Source organism: Poeciliopsis prolifica, unplaced genomic scaffold (assembly GCF_027474105.1).
Source record: "Poeciliopsis prolifica strain line A6 unplaced genomic scaffold, Auburn_PproV2 SCAFFOLD040, whole genome shotgun sequence".
Lineage (NCBI taxonomy): Eukaryota > Metazoa > Chordata > Actinopteri > Cyprinodontiformes > Poeciliidae > Poeciliopsis > Poeciliopsis prolifica.
In genome coordinates this window covers 2637753-2651677 of record NW_026562415.1, presented here as the reverse complement: position 1 = coordinate 2651677, position 13925 = coordinate 2637753, and the positions used below count along the sequence as shown (strand labels likewise).

Below are 13925 nucleotides of genomic sequence, written 5' to 3'. Positions count from 1 at the left end.
AGACATTGGTGTTCGACAGCCGTCAGGAAGGAGACATTAAGAGAAAGCAGTCAAAGGTAAAGAGAAAGAGGAACACAAAGAATAACCTGAGATTAGACATTCATATGTTGTGAATTTATTAGGTATGAAACAACATATGACACAGTGGCCCTAGCAAAAATATCGCACAACCCAGTTAATTTGGTTTCACTACTTTATTTGAAAACACACTTCTCTGTATTTGCCATGCTTTCTTGTGTTGTTTTCTCAGTCCATTTAATTTAAATACACCTTCAGGGCACTGCAGCTTTAACACTGCAATGAAAGCTATAAAATGTATTTATTTAGCATTCCCCAAAACAACTATTGCATCACACTTGCTGTTGTTTATTTCTGTTTCAGAGACAAAAGAAACAACCCTGGTTTTACCACCAAGATTTTAAATCAGAGAATAAAAAAACAACAAAAAAAAAAAAAACAGGATATTGATGAATTAAATTTTCAAGTTAAGGCAGATGCGACTCAACCATATATATTTTTAATTTATACAATTATCTTAAGTTAAAAAAACACAAAACTGATAGTCCATACCATTTTCGCCCTCTTACATAGTTCTTCTTACGAGTTCTTGTGAGAACCATTTAGCTGAAGTCAAAGTTCTCTTAGGCCAGTGATGACCCACTGCTGATATAAACGCCAGGATTATTTCATTTTTATCAAGTTTTTGGAACCAGGAGAATGTCTAAAACATGAAGAACTCCAGTTCTCAATGACCAAAACGGGACGCTACAATGACAGACTTTGAAATATGTGATTGCACATAAGATTCATCAGTAAACTGAAAGAAAATGGATTTTAAGAGTTCACTAATTGTACTTACATTACAGTATGTAGTTATGATACAGAGCCCATCTGCAGTAGAATCTCCATTTGTTCTCTACATTTTTAATTTTTGACCAAGTTTTTAATTTAGGTTAATCTTTAAATAATTATATGCTGGAATCTGCAGACTGAGGTTTTGTACTCCTATGCTTAGCTTAACCTGCTGTGTTGTTAGGATTTTGACAGCCATGATTAAGATTGACTTTAGCGAGGGGTATTCTTACACATAAAAAACACTTTTTTGCAATGCATCCCCCTAATTGCACGCAAGCACAATTATGAAATCAATGCGCTAATTTTAATGGCAAAAGAGCCTGCATGTGGTTCAGGTATCAAACTGAGACAGGAAAAGCAGAACTTTGTAGAAAACTGTCCTTTGGCATTCAGAGAAAATTTCAAAAAGCAAATAGAGGGTAAGCATTTATGTTAGTAGTAACTGCAGCTAAAATATGCAAATATGTGACCCTGAAAATGACTTGATTATGGCACGTATTGAAGTGTATGAACCATTGTAGAAACCAGCCTTGGATGTTGATAGAAAAAAAGGGGGATATAGCTGTTCTTAATCTGGCTAAGCATACTGTATGGTAATCCGCTCTGGCTCTCTTCTTAGTCTTATTCCTCCTATTTCTATTCACAAAAATGTTTAATCTGACAAAGATTACTGTTTCTCACTGCTCATGTCTTTCATTGTTTATTCCCCCACATGCATTGATATATGAAGTCATGTTCTCTTTGTATTTCTCCCAGCTCATCTTTAACTTTGTAAATACATGGAGACATGGTTAATGGGATTATTTTTAAAGGAAAACATAAGAAATGCAACTGTATATGTATAAATAGAAAAACTTCTTCAATTGTCATTGTCTCAAAAACTGATGAAGTAGAATATATTTCTTCATCTTTGATAGCTCATTGTTGGTATCCACTGATATCAACAATAGAATGGCTTTACTTGAATAAAAAGACAAGATCTGGAAAGCTCTTAGAGCTCAGAACTAAATATGACTGAAAATAAGTTTAGTCACTCAAAGAACAAGAATTTTCCAGTTAATCTGATGGATATGGAGAGATTTTACAAGATGGAGTGAATAGATTTTCATAAGTAAAGATGTGAAATGCTCCTACCAAAGTTGAAGGTATGTTGTTATTAAACCAAAAGGTGTTTGAACAAATTACTGGTTTGAAGATGTGCGCACTTAAGTTATTGTAGTGCTTGTGTATGTATTTCCATGTCAAATTCATCACAAAAACATGGTATTTCAGCAGGTGGATTAAAATTTTAAGCACATGCAAGATGTACTGATTTGTAATTTAAGGCTGACATGTACAAAAAAGATAATTTTAAAGATTTTTTTTTGAGTCGGTATCTTGTTCTCTGGCGTAACCTATCTTTGAAGGACAGGAACAAAGTGATGGGAACTACAAACAAATAGAAGCTAAATGGTAAATCTGAGTTTACTAACAGGCTCTGTGTATCAGACAGGATGATAGTATGCCTTATTTAATCAAGCCTTGGAGGGAGAACATCAGGTTTTTTCTCTGGATTAAGGTTTGCTCTACCAAAAGGACAATGCTGTGTTTTTAGAAGCCTGCTTATCTGAGCATTTCCCAGTGCGTGTTTTGATGTCTGGTAAATTGGCTGCTTGTTCTTTTAAAAGCAATATCCATCTAAGAGTATCAATAAGGGAAACGAAACTGAATTGACAAGAGATCATTGAAGTGCTGTGTGATATGAATGAATGTTGAAGTAAAACAGAAACCAACTGGTTAATAGGTTGTTTTGCACTTGCATTGTATTCATTTCACTTTTTCCGTTTCTAATGAGATTTCTATATGAATGAAAATAAGGAGAACATGATTTTTAGTTTTTTTTGTGAAGCTAAGTGAAGAGCGCTGTAACCTTCTGACTTCTAAGTCATGGTAAACCTTTCGTATTGTGAATTTGGGAGAGTATTGAGATAAGATCAAAAGACATTCTCCTATTTCAAAGCAGAGAAAGTGAGGAAATGTTCGTCTGTGTATCGGAAACGATTGCTCCAAACCATGGTTAAGAGCTAAACTGCCCGTGTTGTGCTTTGTTTTATGTTTTTCTCTTTAAAGTTCAGCCTGATGAAAACCCAGAGCCCAGATGAATGGTTAAGAGCTAAACACAGCATAATTAGCTCTGTTGTACTTGCAGTACTCATGGGAGGACATGTGCATCTGGCCTGTTCTTCAAGGACATCGAAATATGCAGGATTCAGTCACAGCTGAGACACTTGCAGCATTCGAATTAACCTACCAAACAGAAAATTAGGACACTATGTCAACGTTAAGAAGCCATGTGTAATCTCTTTAATTAATGCGGGTGCCAGCAGGTTACTGAGGGAATTGATCTTCTGATTTATTGATAATTAAGGTGCATGATTTTCTAACTTGATGTTTGTCTCTATTTTTCTCCACTTTAGGCTCCGACTACTCTCCCCCTCCCCTTCCTCGGCCTCCTCCAGTTGGCTTGACGAACGAGCACAGAGGCGGCGGTAGCCATGGCGACCACAGCGGTGGGGGAGGAGGGGTCAACCGTGGGGTGGGTGTGGTTGGCCTTGCACCGGAGCACATTCCCACCCCGGGAGCAGCCCTGAGCTGGCAGGCGGCCATTGACGCCGCACGGCAGGCGAAGATGATGGGCAACGCTGCGTCAAGCGGAGGGGCGGGGCTTGGGGTGGGTGGGGGCGGCCCCATTTCCACAGCCAGCTCCACGCAAAGGAAGAGACAACACTACGCTTCTAAACCCAAGAAACAAACCACAACGACGGCCACAAGGCCGCCGCGGGCCCTGCTTTGTCTCACACTCAAGAACCCCATCCGTCGGGCGTGCATCAGCATCGTGGAGTGGAAGTATCCTTTAACCAAACAATAATAAATTACTTTAATCTCTGCTTTGAATGCAGCTCTATAAAGCTTCTTTTTACGCAAGCTTTATGAGAGGCATGGTTACCCCAAACCACTGGACTGTGTTGATCCAGCACGACATACATTTAAGTTTCTGGTTGTTTATGGCAACAGTTGAAGCAGTTTAAGGTTTATGCTTGTGTGAGACGATGTGTAGTTTGTTAGTTTTTTTCACGCAACTTCAAGTCCCACAGAAATGAGCACAATGTAAATCAGGAATAGGAATTAACCATTTTTTCTTAGTCACCTAAATATACATTACAACTTATACAGGAAAGAGATGCTTGATTTACTTTTCCCCAGTTATTTCCCAGAAAGATACATTATGTTTGAACACTTTTGACAAATGTGATAGACAACACTCACAGGCTGGGCCAGATTCATACTGCTGAAAAGGTGTTTTTTCGAGGTGGATTGGTTGACCTACATGCCTGTTGCATTATTTCTTGTTTGAAGCACCTTAGAACAAGAAAACCCCCAGAGTGTTTTATCTTTGAACCCAAAACAACCAAACCCATCTAATTTATTTCATAATAAGAGTGACGTTCTCCCATCTGATTATCTGCCTTCGTTCATTTCTTAACTTTTCTTTTCAATAATTTAATTACTCCTTGTATCTCGTCCCATCATCCGTCTTTCTCTGTCCACGTACATCCCATTTCTTTTCTGTTTTTGTTTTTAAGCTCTAAATCACAATGGCCTGATGTAGCCATGGGGTGATGAATAATAGGAGAGGCCAAGGGAGGTGGAAACGATCAGTGTCACAATCGAAGTAATCAATACTGGGCGCGGGGTCCCCATCAGCGTCGCCTCTGGAATAGCAGAGCTACAAATCGACCTCGGAGGGACAGTAGGAGAGGAAAAGGAGGCGTCAGGGAAATGAGAAGGGCAGGGATGTGGGCAGGACGTGGATGTTGACAGGAGAGATAATGGAGTGGAGAAGCTGAGGTGGGATGGAGGGTAAACAAGAAAAATTATATGGCAGGTGGAGGGCAAACAATCAGTGAAGGGAGGTATTGAAGCAGTGTGATAACCAAGGGAAGTGAAAGGAGAAACGGGTAAATTGGCATTCGGAAAGTTACATTTTAATTGTTTTTGTTGCGTGCTGCATTAAGTAAATAATAAAAGACAGTGAATGTAAAGAAAAAGGAGCATGTTATGAGATAGATTTTCAGCACTTAATTTATGATTTTTTCTTCTTATGGCTCTTTCTCTTACACAACAGCGGGGAATTATCTGTGGCAAGAAATTTGTTTATCATAAATGATTGCGTAATTACTTGTGACATTCTCGCAAAACAGAAAATATATCACAGCGCAATAAAAACTTTACTATGTCCAATTTAGTCCTGCATAATTTTTGATGTTCTGAATCCTATCTCACTACACCTTCGCATATATTTCTAAAAATAAAGTATCCTCCCATGGGATTAGTGATATATTTTTAAGTATGCTAATGTACTTCAGCACTATAAAACTGAAAATATGGATTTTTTTTTCCCCTCACCGGTCACCTTTTGCATCAGTGGATCTAAAAAATAAACAAATAAAGAAAGATTTTATGGAATAGAGAAGCAATAAACCCCGAGGGTCACTTGAGCAGTCAAACCCAATGAAATCATTTACAACTCCTGGAATCATCTATTCACACATATCCACAGGCAGAGATGAAAGAAGATGACAGGAAAAGACCGAAAGATGTGAAAGGAAAAAAGAGCGACACAAACATTAAATTCACCTGTACTAACCAACATGTTAACCGTCATACGTTGTCCTTCTTATTAGCCACTGAAAAGTCGTCATATGGTACAACAAAAGCTGTGTGCAGCCAGTAAAAGCTGATCATAATACACTAGTATGATGTGATGGAGCTGGTTAATGCCACTATTTACAATTTTTATCTTTCAGATCGCCTAAAAATTTCCTCTGACATCTCATTTGTTAAGGGGCTCATCTCCTTCCCAATATAAACAGAAGAATTTAGTCTTTGCTTTTAAATCTAAAACGGAAGCAAAGATGTATAATTAATTGCCATGTTTATGTCAACTGCAATAACTGCAAGCAAACAACCGGAAACACATAAAAATAACTTGGCTAATTATTTGAATCTAACTTCAAAGTGTAAAAATCCCCAACAAACAGTAAAAACCCAAACTTTGTTTAGGACTCCACAGGCCTTAGTTGGCATAAGAAGTGTTAACGTTCCCCAAAGGAAAGGCAGCTATTTGCTGAAGTACATAGTGTGCAGAGGTAACAAACTTTCTACAGAGTCAATAGTTACAGACCTCTAAACTTCATGTGGCTTTCAGATTAGCGCAAAAACAGGGCATGGAAAGTTTCATGAAATGGATTTTCATGACAGAGCCGTTGCACCAAGTCTTACATCACCAAGTCAACATAAGTGTTGGATCCAGTGGTGTAAAGCATCCCCCCGCTGGAGTCCATAGTAGTGGAGATGGGTTCTCTGGAGTGATGAGTCATGACTCTGTCTGGAAATCCACTGAAAATGTCTGGGTTTGGCAGTTGCTTGGAGAACCACAATTGCCCAACTGCACTGTGTCAAACGTAAAGTTTGGTCGGGAGAGGATCTAAGTGTGTGGGCCTGTTTTTCAGAAGTTGTGCTTGGCCCCTTAGCTTCAGGGAAAGGAACTCTTAGTGCTGCAGCATACCAATACATTCTGAACAATGTCCTGCTCTGAGCTTTGTTTGGGAGTTTCTCATTCAAAACAAGATCTGTGAAGACATGGATGAGCTACTTTTGTGTGGAAGCAGAACTTCACTGGCGCGCAGGGAGTACTGACCTCACCCTGACAGAAAACCTTTTGGGGTCAAAAAGAAAGTAAAAAATATTTGTGTCTGATCTCACATGTGTGCTAATGGAAGAATCATGAAACATTCCCATATACACTCTCTTAAATATTATAAAAAGCCCCCCCAGGACAGCTGCATGAAGTGGGCCAACACCATACTGAATGTTGAGGAGAATTAACCGCTCTCCATGCTGAGTTTGTGATGTATGAGGTTGGAGAAGAGTCCATGAGCTGAATTCATGAATTGCATTCATTGTACCAAAATACAGCTGGTCCATTCTGACGTGCTACCTTGAAGAGCTAACAATCAAATGGCATCCCACAAGGGTTTTCCATTCCCTTTGTTTCTCTGAGCTACGCCCTAGTGTGTCATTTCCTCTAAGCAGAGTTCTCCTTTGCATGTCATGTCCTGCTGGTTTAACTAAGCAACTAGCTAAAATAAATAGAAGGAAAACACGGAATTTATTTATTCTCAACAATGTCACTCAACTTCATACGTGTGAAGATAGACAAGCAAGTAATTTTGGCAATATATTGTATTTATGTGTAAGTGAATAAAAAATAAAAAAAAAACTACAAATATATATGTCATTTACACAGATTACCTATATAATATGTGCACTAAAATATCATCATAAAATGTTAACATCAGTATATCTGAGCTTACTTATTGGGTTCTGGTGAGATAAGAGATTATCTGTGCTACTGAGAGAAGCATGAGGTGTTTATGGGAGCCACTTGCCGTATCTGTGAAACAGCTTCTTGGTGTTTGTGACTGGATGCAATCCCACTGGGAAAATATGTCTCGAGTATCTACAGCTGGCTGCTTGAGATGCTTAGCATAATGTTTATGTTAAGTTCTAAAAAGAATTAGAGAGGAAATATCATGTTGTATGGGCTTAACGGTGAAAAACACCTGAGCGTTCATTTCAGATGTGCTACAGTAATATACAGAAGAAACAGTATGACACTCAGCTTCATGTCTTTTTTTCCCCATGCTGTTTAGTTTGATGAGACCTCAGTACAAGAGCGAGTGATTGACCTCAAATATGTCTTGAACCCAGGCTGAAAGATCATATGGTTGAAAGTGATCAAAGGTTCTTAACCCAAATATAAACTACATTTAGAAAAAAACGTTTTTTTTTTCTTTTGTGACTGCAGAGCTGATCCTAAAACAACTATAAGAAATCAAACACTGCAGTTAATCAATTTGGAGGACCACACAGAGTTGCTCCAGAGACTAAATACATAAATAATTTGATTTTTTAAGTGCACTAATTTGAAAAGACAAAGTTACAATAAACAATGTTTAAAAAACAACTGCAATAAGAACAATGAAAAAATGTTTTCTACAAAACTAATGAAACTTGAACAAAAACTTGACTTGGAGGGAGGACAAGTTTTACAAATATGTTTTTTATATCACATTCTGAGTCTACCTTAGTTTAGATGTCCAAAACACTCATTAGAGTCATATATGGCAATTGACATAGTCTTAGGGAGCAATTACGCACGATTGCTAGGTCGTCAAGAAATGTTAGGTGTTGAAGCTTTTAGATTTGTCTTCTGAAATAAGATTGTTCTGCAAGTACTATTTATTCATGGACCTCCCTTGTCCACCTGGAACAAGGGAAGTGGCTTTGGAGTGAGGCAAAAACAAAAGTACAGCCTGCTTAATCTATGTACAATAATCCACCTTGCTATCATTGGAACACATAAAAGAAAGGGGAATTCTAAATTATGTAGTTTTATTATTCTCTGACAGCTAGCTACCAGCTTTGTTAGCCAGCTTCAATCTCCAATCATCCTGGTCACTTGGCTGCCATTTAAACCGTTGTCTAATAAAATAAATATAAATTCTCCTCTGTGTCTGATCTCGGAAGAAATGAATTTGTGTTGAAGTTTTTTCATTGTAACAATGTTGCTTGGCAATAAATCCTGTATTATTTAACATGTTTGTTTTCCCTTAAATGATGCCACATGTCTTAAGAAAATCCATGTGTGGATTGAAAAGCAGAGCTAAGTATGTGGGTTGGGCCCATAAAAACTTTGCCAAATCCTCTCTGCAAATGCCACACTGCTTTCAATAAAGGTAATGTGATGTGTTTGGCGACATCTTCCTCTTTGGAAAAAGACAGACTTGTCATCACTGAAGTCGAGCCTGTATCATCTCCTAGGGACTAAAACCCAACCAGTTTTTGCAAAATGAATAAAAGGTTTTGGACATGCCGTGGTGGCAATACAACCTGTGGTAATGAAATGATTGCATTACCTCCTTAGCATGTGTCAAACTGCTCAACAGAGGCCTGATAATCACCCTTCATGTGTGCAGATACGGTGAAATGCTTAAAACATGCTGGTCAGAAAAAAACATAAATAAATAAAATTGAATGCTTTGTTCTGATGTCACCTTTTGTTGTTCTGCACTGCTGACTTCATTTCTGAAAGCTTACAGCTTTGTAGTATATTTATTTGTGAAGTATGAATGGCCAGTGGCAGCTTAGACAATGACTTAGGTAGAGCATTGAAGATGTTAATAAAAGAGGTTCCTATTGCCAAAATACCTTAATAAATGAACATCATGTGATTGGAGTTTTAAAGTCTAACATTAGATTAATCATAATTGAACATTTCCTCAGGAATTTTTTATAAAAATCTTGTCATCTGACCTCAAAGCTCGACTTCGTAAGCTGTCCTGAGTCTGGGCTGATTCTACATGAGAGAAAATAAAAACTGTTGTGTAGGTAGAACAGACAGGAGGATAGAGTAGAAAGGGAGATAAAGACGGGGAAGAAACAGAACACAGGAGTTGACGGTGGTGGCAGTTTGTAGTTGTGTTGATGAAAACCAGACCTCCTCCATCTCTCGTTCACATTCTCTCCCTTTCTCTGTCTCCTTCTCTTCACTCCCCACTCTCCCTTTCTATCAGAGGCCTGAAATAATGAGGTCACTCCCCTCTCAAGGATCGCTCCAAATAAAAACCCTACGTCTCTCCTCTCATTCCATTGTGGCCTCTCCCTCTCCCTCTCTCCTCTTTTTCTCTGTTCGCATCCCGTCTTCCACGCGACAGGCCTGCTTCTTGTCGCACCCATATTTGGACATGCGTTGTCTCCGAGTTTCCCCCGCCCACACACTTCAAGAGATTCCAAAGTTACTCTAAGTGTCTTATTGTTCACTAAAAGACAAGCTGAAGAGCTCTGGTCTCCCTCAGCAGAGGACCATTGCTTTCTTGATTGTGTATGAATACCTTTTCTTGTGTTAATGTGTAATAGTTATTTGATTAACAAGAGCCATTTCTGTGAAAAAGATCTAAAACCAGAACTGTAAAAAGAAGATTCTAGGTTGAAGAATATCTCTAAGAAGTGAAAAGTTGAGTTTTCCACATCTTGACTTTGGACACTGTGGAGCTGTCATGGTTGATAGACCTCTTTAATGTTGCACTTGGGCCTGGGGCTGCACCTGCAGAGTAGCAGATCGGTGTGGCGGTCACAATCTTTAAGAAAAGGGACTGAAGACTGTTCCATCTATCAAAGGGAACATACTTCATGCTTCTCAACCTCACAGAAAAAGGGTGTGCCGAATGGGAAATGATGAGAATGACCGTCAGCTCCTCTCAGTGTTGAGGACACGGTCCCCAACCGAGAAAAAACGTATACTGCGCCGTCTGTTTACTTTCAGCAGGGCACTTCAAGTATTTTTGTGACTTTCTGATGAAAAATGTTGGGGTAGAACATATAATCCTGGCACTGCTCCGGTTTGTCGTGAAACAAGTTGTGCTGTATAAGGTCTGACCCCTTCTCTGACAAGATGGATTCGTCTGAAGGATGGATAAATTTAGAATTATAGCTGAAGGTGAGAAACTCTGCTTTCCAGGAAGACCTCAGAAAAGAGCCGTTGCTTCTCTACATTGATCAAGTGGAGTCAGTCAAGGTGGTTCTTATAACTGGTCATGATGCCTGTTGGGTACAAACCACCAAGCAAATCAATTTCCCTCCTGTCTCTTGACTTACTGGGATTTCCAGATTAAGCTGCATAGATGAATGATTAGATCTGTTTTGATTGTTTTGTACACATTTTGTCTTGCACTTTACTTTTCCTTAACTCTCCACTCAGACCATTTGAGATCATCATCCTGATGACCATCTTTGCTAATTGTGTGGCCTTAGCCGTCTACATCCCCTTCCCTGAGGATGACTCGAATGCCACCAACTCCAACCTGGTAAGCAGCATATTCATTGCATCGGTTTTCTGACCTGCTGTTCACATTTGCTGCCACTATTTGTTTTTCTTTGCTTTATCTGCTGGGTTTACTTTGCCGAAGTCAAGTCAATTGACTTTGACTTGTCAGAGAAGAATGACACATCCTCTTTGTTTGTTTCGGGGTTTGCTATATATGACTTGTCCATGACAAGCCAGTCTCTCTATAGCATTTCTATTACCTGTCTTAATAATACGTTCCTGCACAAAAGATGTCAGAAGATGTAGAGAAATCGTTTCATTTTGTTGGAAATCAACATGGAACTAGAAGAGAGCAAGAAAGGGAATCCCACCTGAATGACACTAGTTCAGAATTACAGAATTGTTTAGACTTGATTGCTCATATTAGGGTGTGGAGGTAATTGGAGCGCATCAGTTATTCTGAACTTGAATTGCTTTTTGCTTGGATGAAAGAAGATCAGCTGTGAGCTCTTGTGTAGTGCTGATTTCACTTGCTGTAATTGTGTAATTAGAGACAATTTATGAGCAGGGCTGAACAAGTACCTGTGCTGTATTACTAATTTAGAAGGAAGGCTCACTAAATCACAAGATTCACCATTACAGACGGACAGATAGATAGAATCCCAAACTACTGGGTAAACTACTTACCCAGCATGTTAAACTGGCATGTTTGTCATGTCAAATTACTACTAGCATGTACATCTCTACAGCAGTCATACATGCGACAGACTAAAATTCTTACATCATATTTTTAGGACATACGTACAAATAAATGAATTCCCCAGTTCTGACACTAGCTGCCAACCAAGCAGTTGCTTTATAAAAGCTGTGATTATGAACCTGACAGACAGCTGCTGGTTGTGCAGTTTGATGCAACGTGTTAGTGTAATAGACAGGTACGTGGGCTGGATTTATGGTGCTCATTTCCCGTCCAGTCTGCAAATAGCCGCCACTGACTAGTCAGTAATTTGTTAAATGATGTGTTGCTAGTAATGTCACATTGATATCAAATATTAAAACATATTCTTATTGTGGAGTTGTTTTTTCTAAGTCAAATTAAGAAATTTTAATTTCACAAAAACGCCAACTATTCAAAATGTCTTTTTCTTTTAATTTTTTGTGGATCGAAATAAGTTTCCTACTGATTGTCTAGTCTGATATGTAAAAAAATGGACCTAAATATTTTCCCCTAATTTCTGTTAATATTTCAGTTACTTTGTTCTGATGCCAGGTTTTTTTTTAATTTTCAGTGAGGAATGTCATTTTAAAAAACAATGGATTGATTAATTAAAAATTAAGTGTATTCGTATTTCATCAGATATAACTGAGGGAACTTTAGCTCAAATCTTAAATTTGGCCTGAAATATGGTATTTTCCAAGTTTTGTCTTGCTTTTAGTTTGTGTACGTTTTATTTATTACTTTATTGTTTACGTGGAGATTATTGTATCAAATATTTTTGCTAAAGTCTACCCACTGAGTGGGATTTATGTTTTTGTGAGCAATGTGCCGCTGTATGCGTTTTAGAAAAAGTTGGACATTTATCGCTCTGATTATGTGAAGCAGCCATCACTCTGTTTACGCCTTCGCTTCTTTTGAAGGAGGATTATTTTGACACAGGTGCTCATTTTTAATCCCTCATGCCGCACTTTGCGACTTTATCCAAGTTGTCTACTTGGCCGTCTACATCCCCTTCTTCATCGTCTTCATCTTCTTGGATGAAGACGGTGTAGCCTGCAAAGTATTACCAACAGCACAGTTGTCATTTTTAGCTATTTGACTGAATTAATAACCACAACTGCCCCTCTCTTGTTCTGTTTTGCAGTTTGAGAGCAGCTATATGAGTCAGAGTAAATCAACTGAAGGACATTTCTCTATAATATCCAATAGATGGCATTTAAATTCAAACTGATTGAGAGCAAGGCAAGAAGAAAAGCCTGTTTTGTCCTGCCATTAAAAAGATAAGTGTGCTAAACTTCACCGGGACTTTAACTGGAACCATGTGCTTTGATCAGGTGAGACAAAGATTGAGGTTTCTGGCAATAAATGCTCAAATGTAACTGAAGTAAACCAAGGATGTGGTAGAGGATCTGTGATGTTCTGGGTTGGTCTCACTTCTAAAGGCCCTGGGAACCTCGTTAGATTGCATGGCATCATGAACTCATTTAGGATCTAAATCCTACAACAAATCTTTGAGGTAGGCAGAGAAGAAACATCTGAAAATATAAGACGATCCAAGATCCTGGATGAAATAGACAATTTGTTCCACGAGTGTGCCAAATAGTGGGGATTATTAATATTCATAATTATTGGCTAAAGTAATAAAAAACTTTCTACAAACCTTTTTTTTTTTATTTTAAAATATAACCTTATCTCATGACATTTGTTTTTGGCGGGCAAGTTTTTACTCACCGCCACCACAGCTGTGGCTAATTAATTTTAAAACCTTCACACATACAGGAAGCAATGTGAAGATAGATGGGGCAGAGGCTTAACTATGCGGTTGATCTAAGCATCTGTCTGGGTGCTGGTTTGGCAGACCGAGCTGGTTTCAAACAGACAGCGTTTGAAATGGAGAAACGCTGTGATGTGATAACGATTCCAGATTTACAGCGTACATCAAGTTGTTGCAAAGTGCTTACAAGTTAAGAGACTTCAAGAAACATTTGTTCGTCTTTGTTAAGTTATAGAGGCCTTTTTGTCATTCTCATTACGAACATTTGTAAAAACCATGGTGTGTTTTTTTCTGTTGCTGTTTTCGCAACACTAAAACCCAGTTACAGTCCAGGTACTGTGCAGTAAAATGTGTTTTCTCCTTTATAGATTTCTTCCGTTTTTGCTTTTTTGACAAATTTAAATGTGTAAGATCAACAGTCATATCACGGGTAAACAAAAAGCAGTTCTCAAATGATGCTTTCAATTATCACATGAAGAAGGATAGAAGCTGGCCATGTGTGAAAATAAATTGGCCCCTAATCTTCATAGATGGTTGTGCCACTCTTGGTTGCATCAAGCATAGCTGGCAATTGGTCCTTCGCATCACTGTTGACGGATTATTTTGTTAGTTCAAAGTCTAATTTCCAAAAGTCATTTGTTTCTTGTTAA

General features: G+C 38.4%; 1 protein-coding gene across 1 annotated transcript in view; it reads left to right on the top strand.

Moving 5' to 3' along the window:
• cacna1c (calcium channel, voltage-dependent, L type, alpha 1C subunit) overlaps positions 1–13925 on the top strand; it is a 176698-nt gene that overhangs the window by 55299 nt on the left and 107474 nt on the right. Inside the window, exons 2-3 of the mRNA XM_055054866.1 lie at positions 3312–3741; positions 10718–10823. Of these exons, the coding sequence (XP_054910841.1) occupies positions 3312–3741; positions 10718–10823 (536 nt within the window). The remainder of the gene's footprint in view (positions 1–3311; positions 3742–10717; positions 10824–13925) is intronic.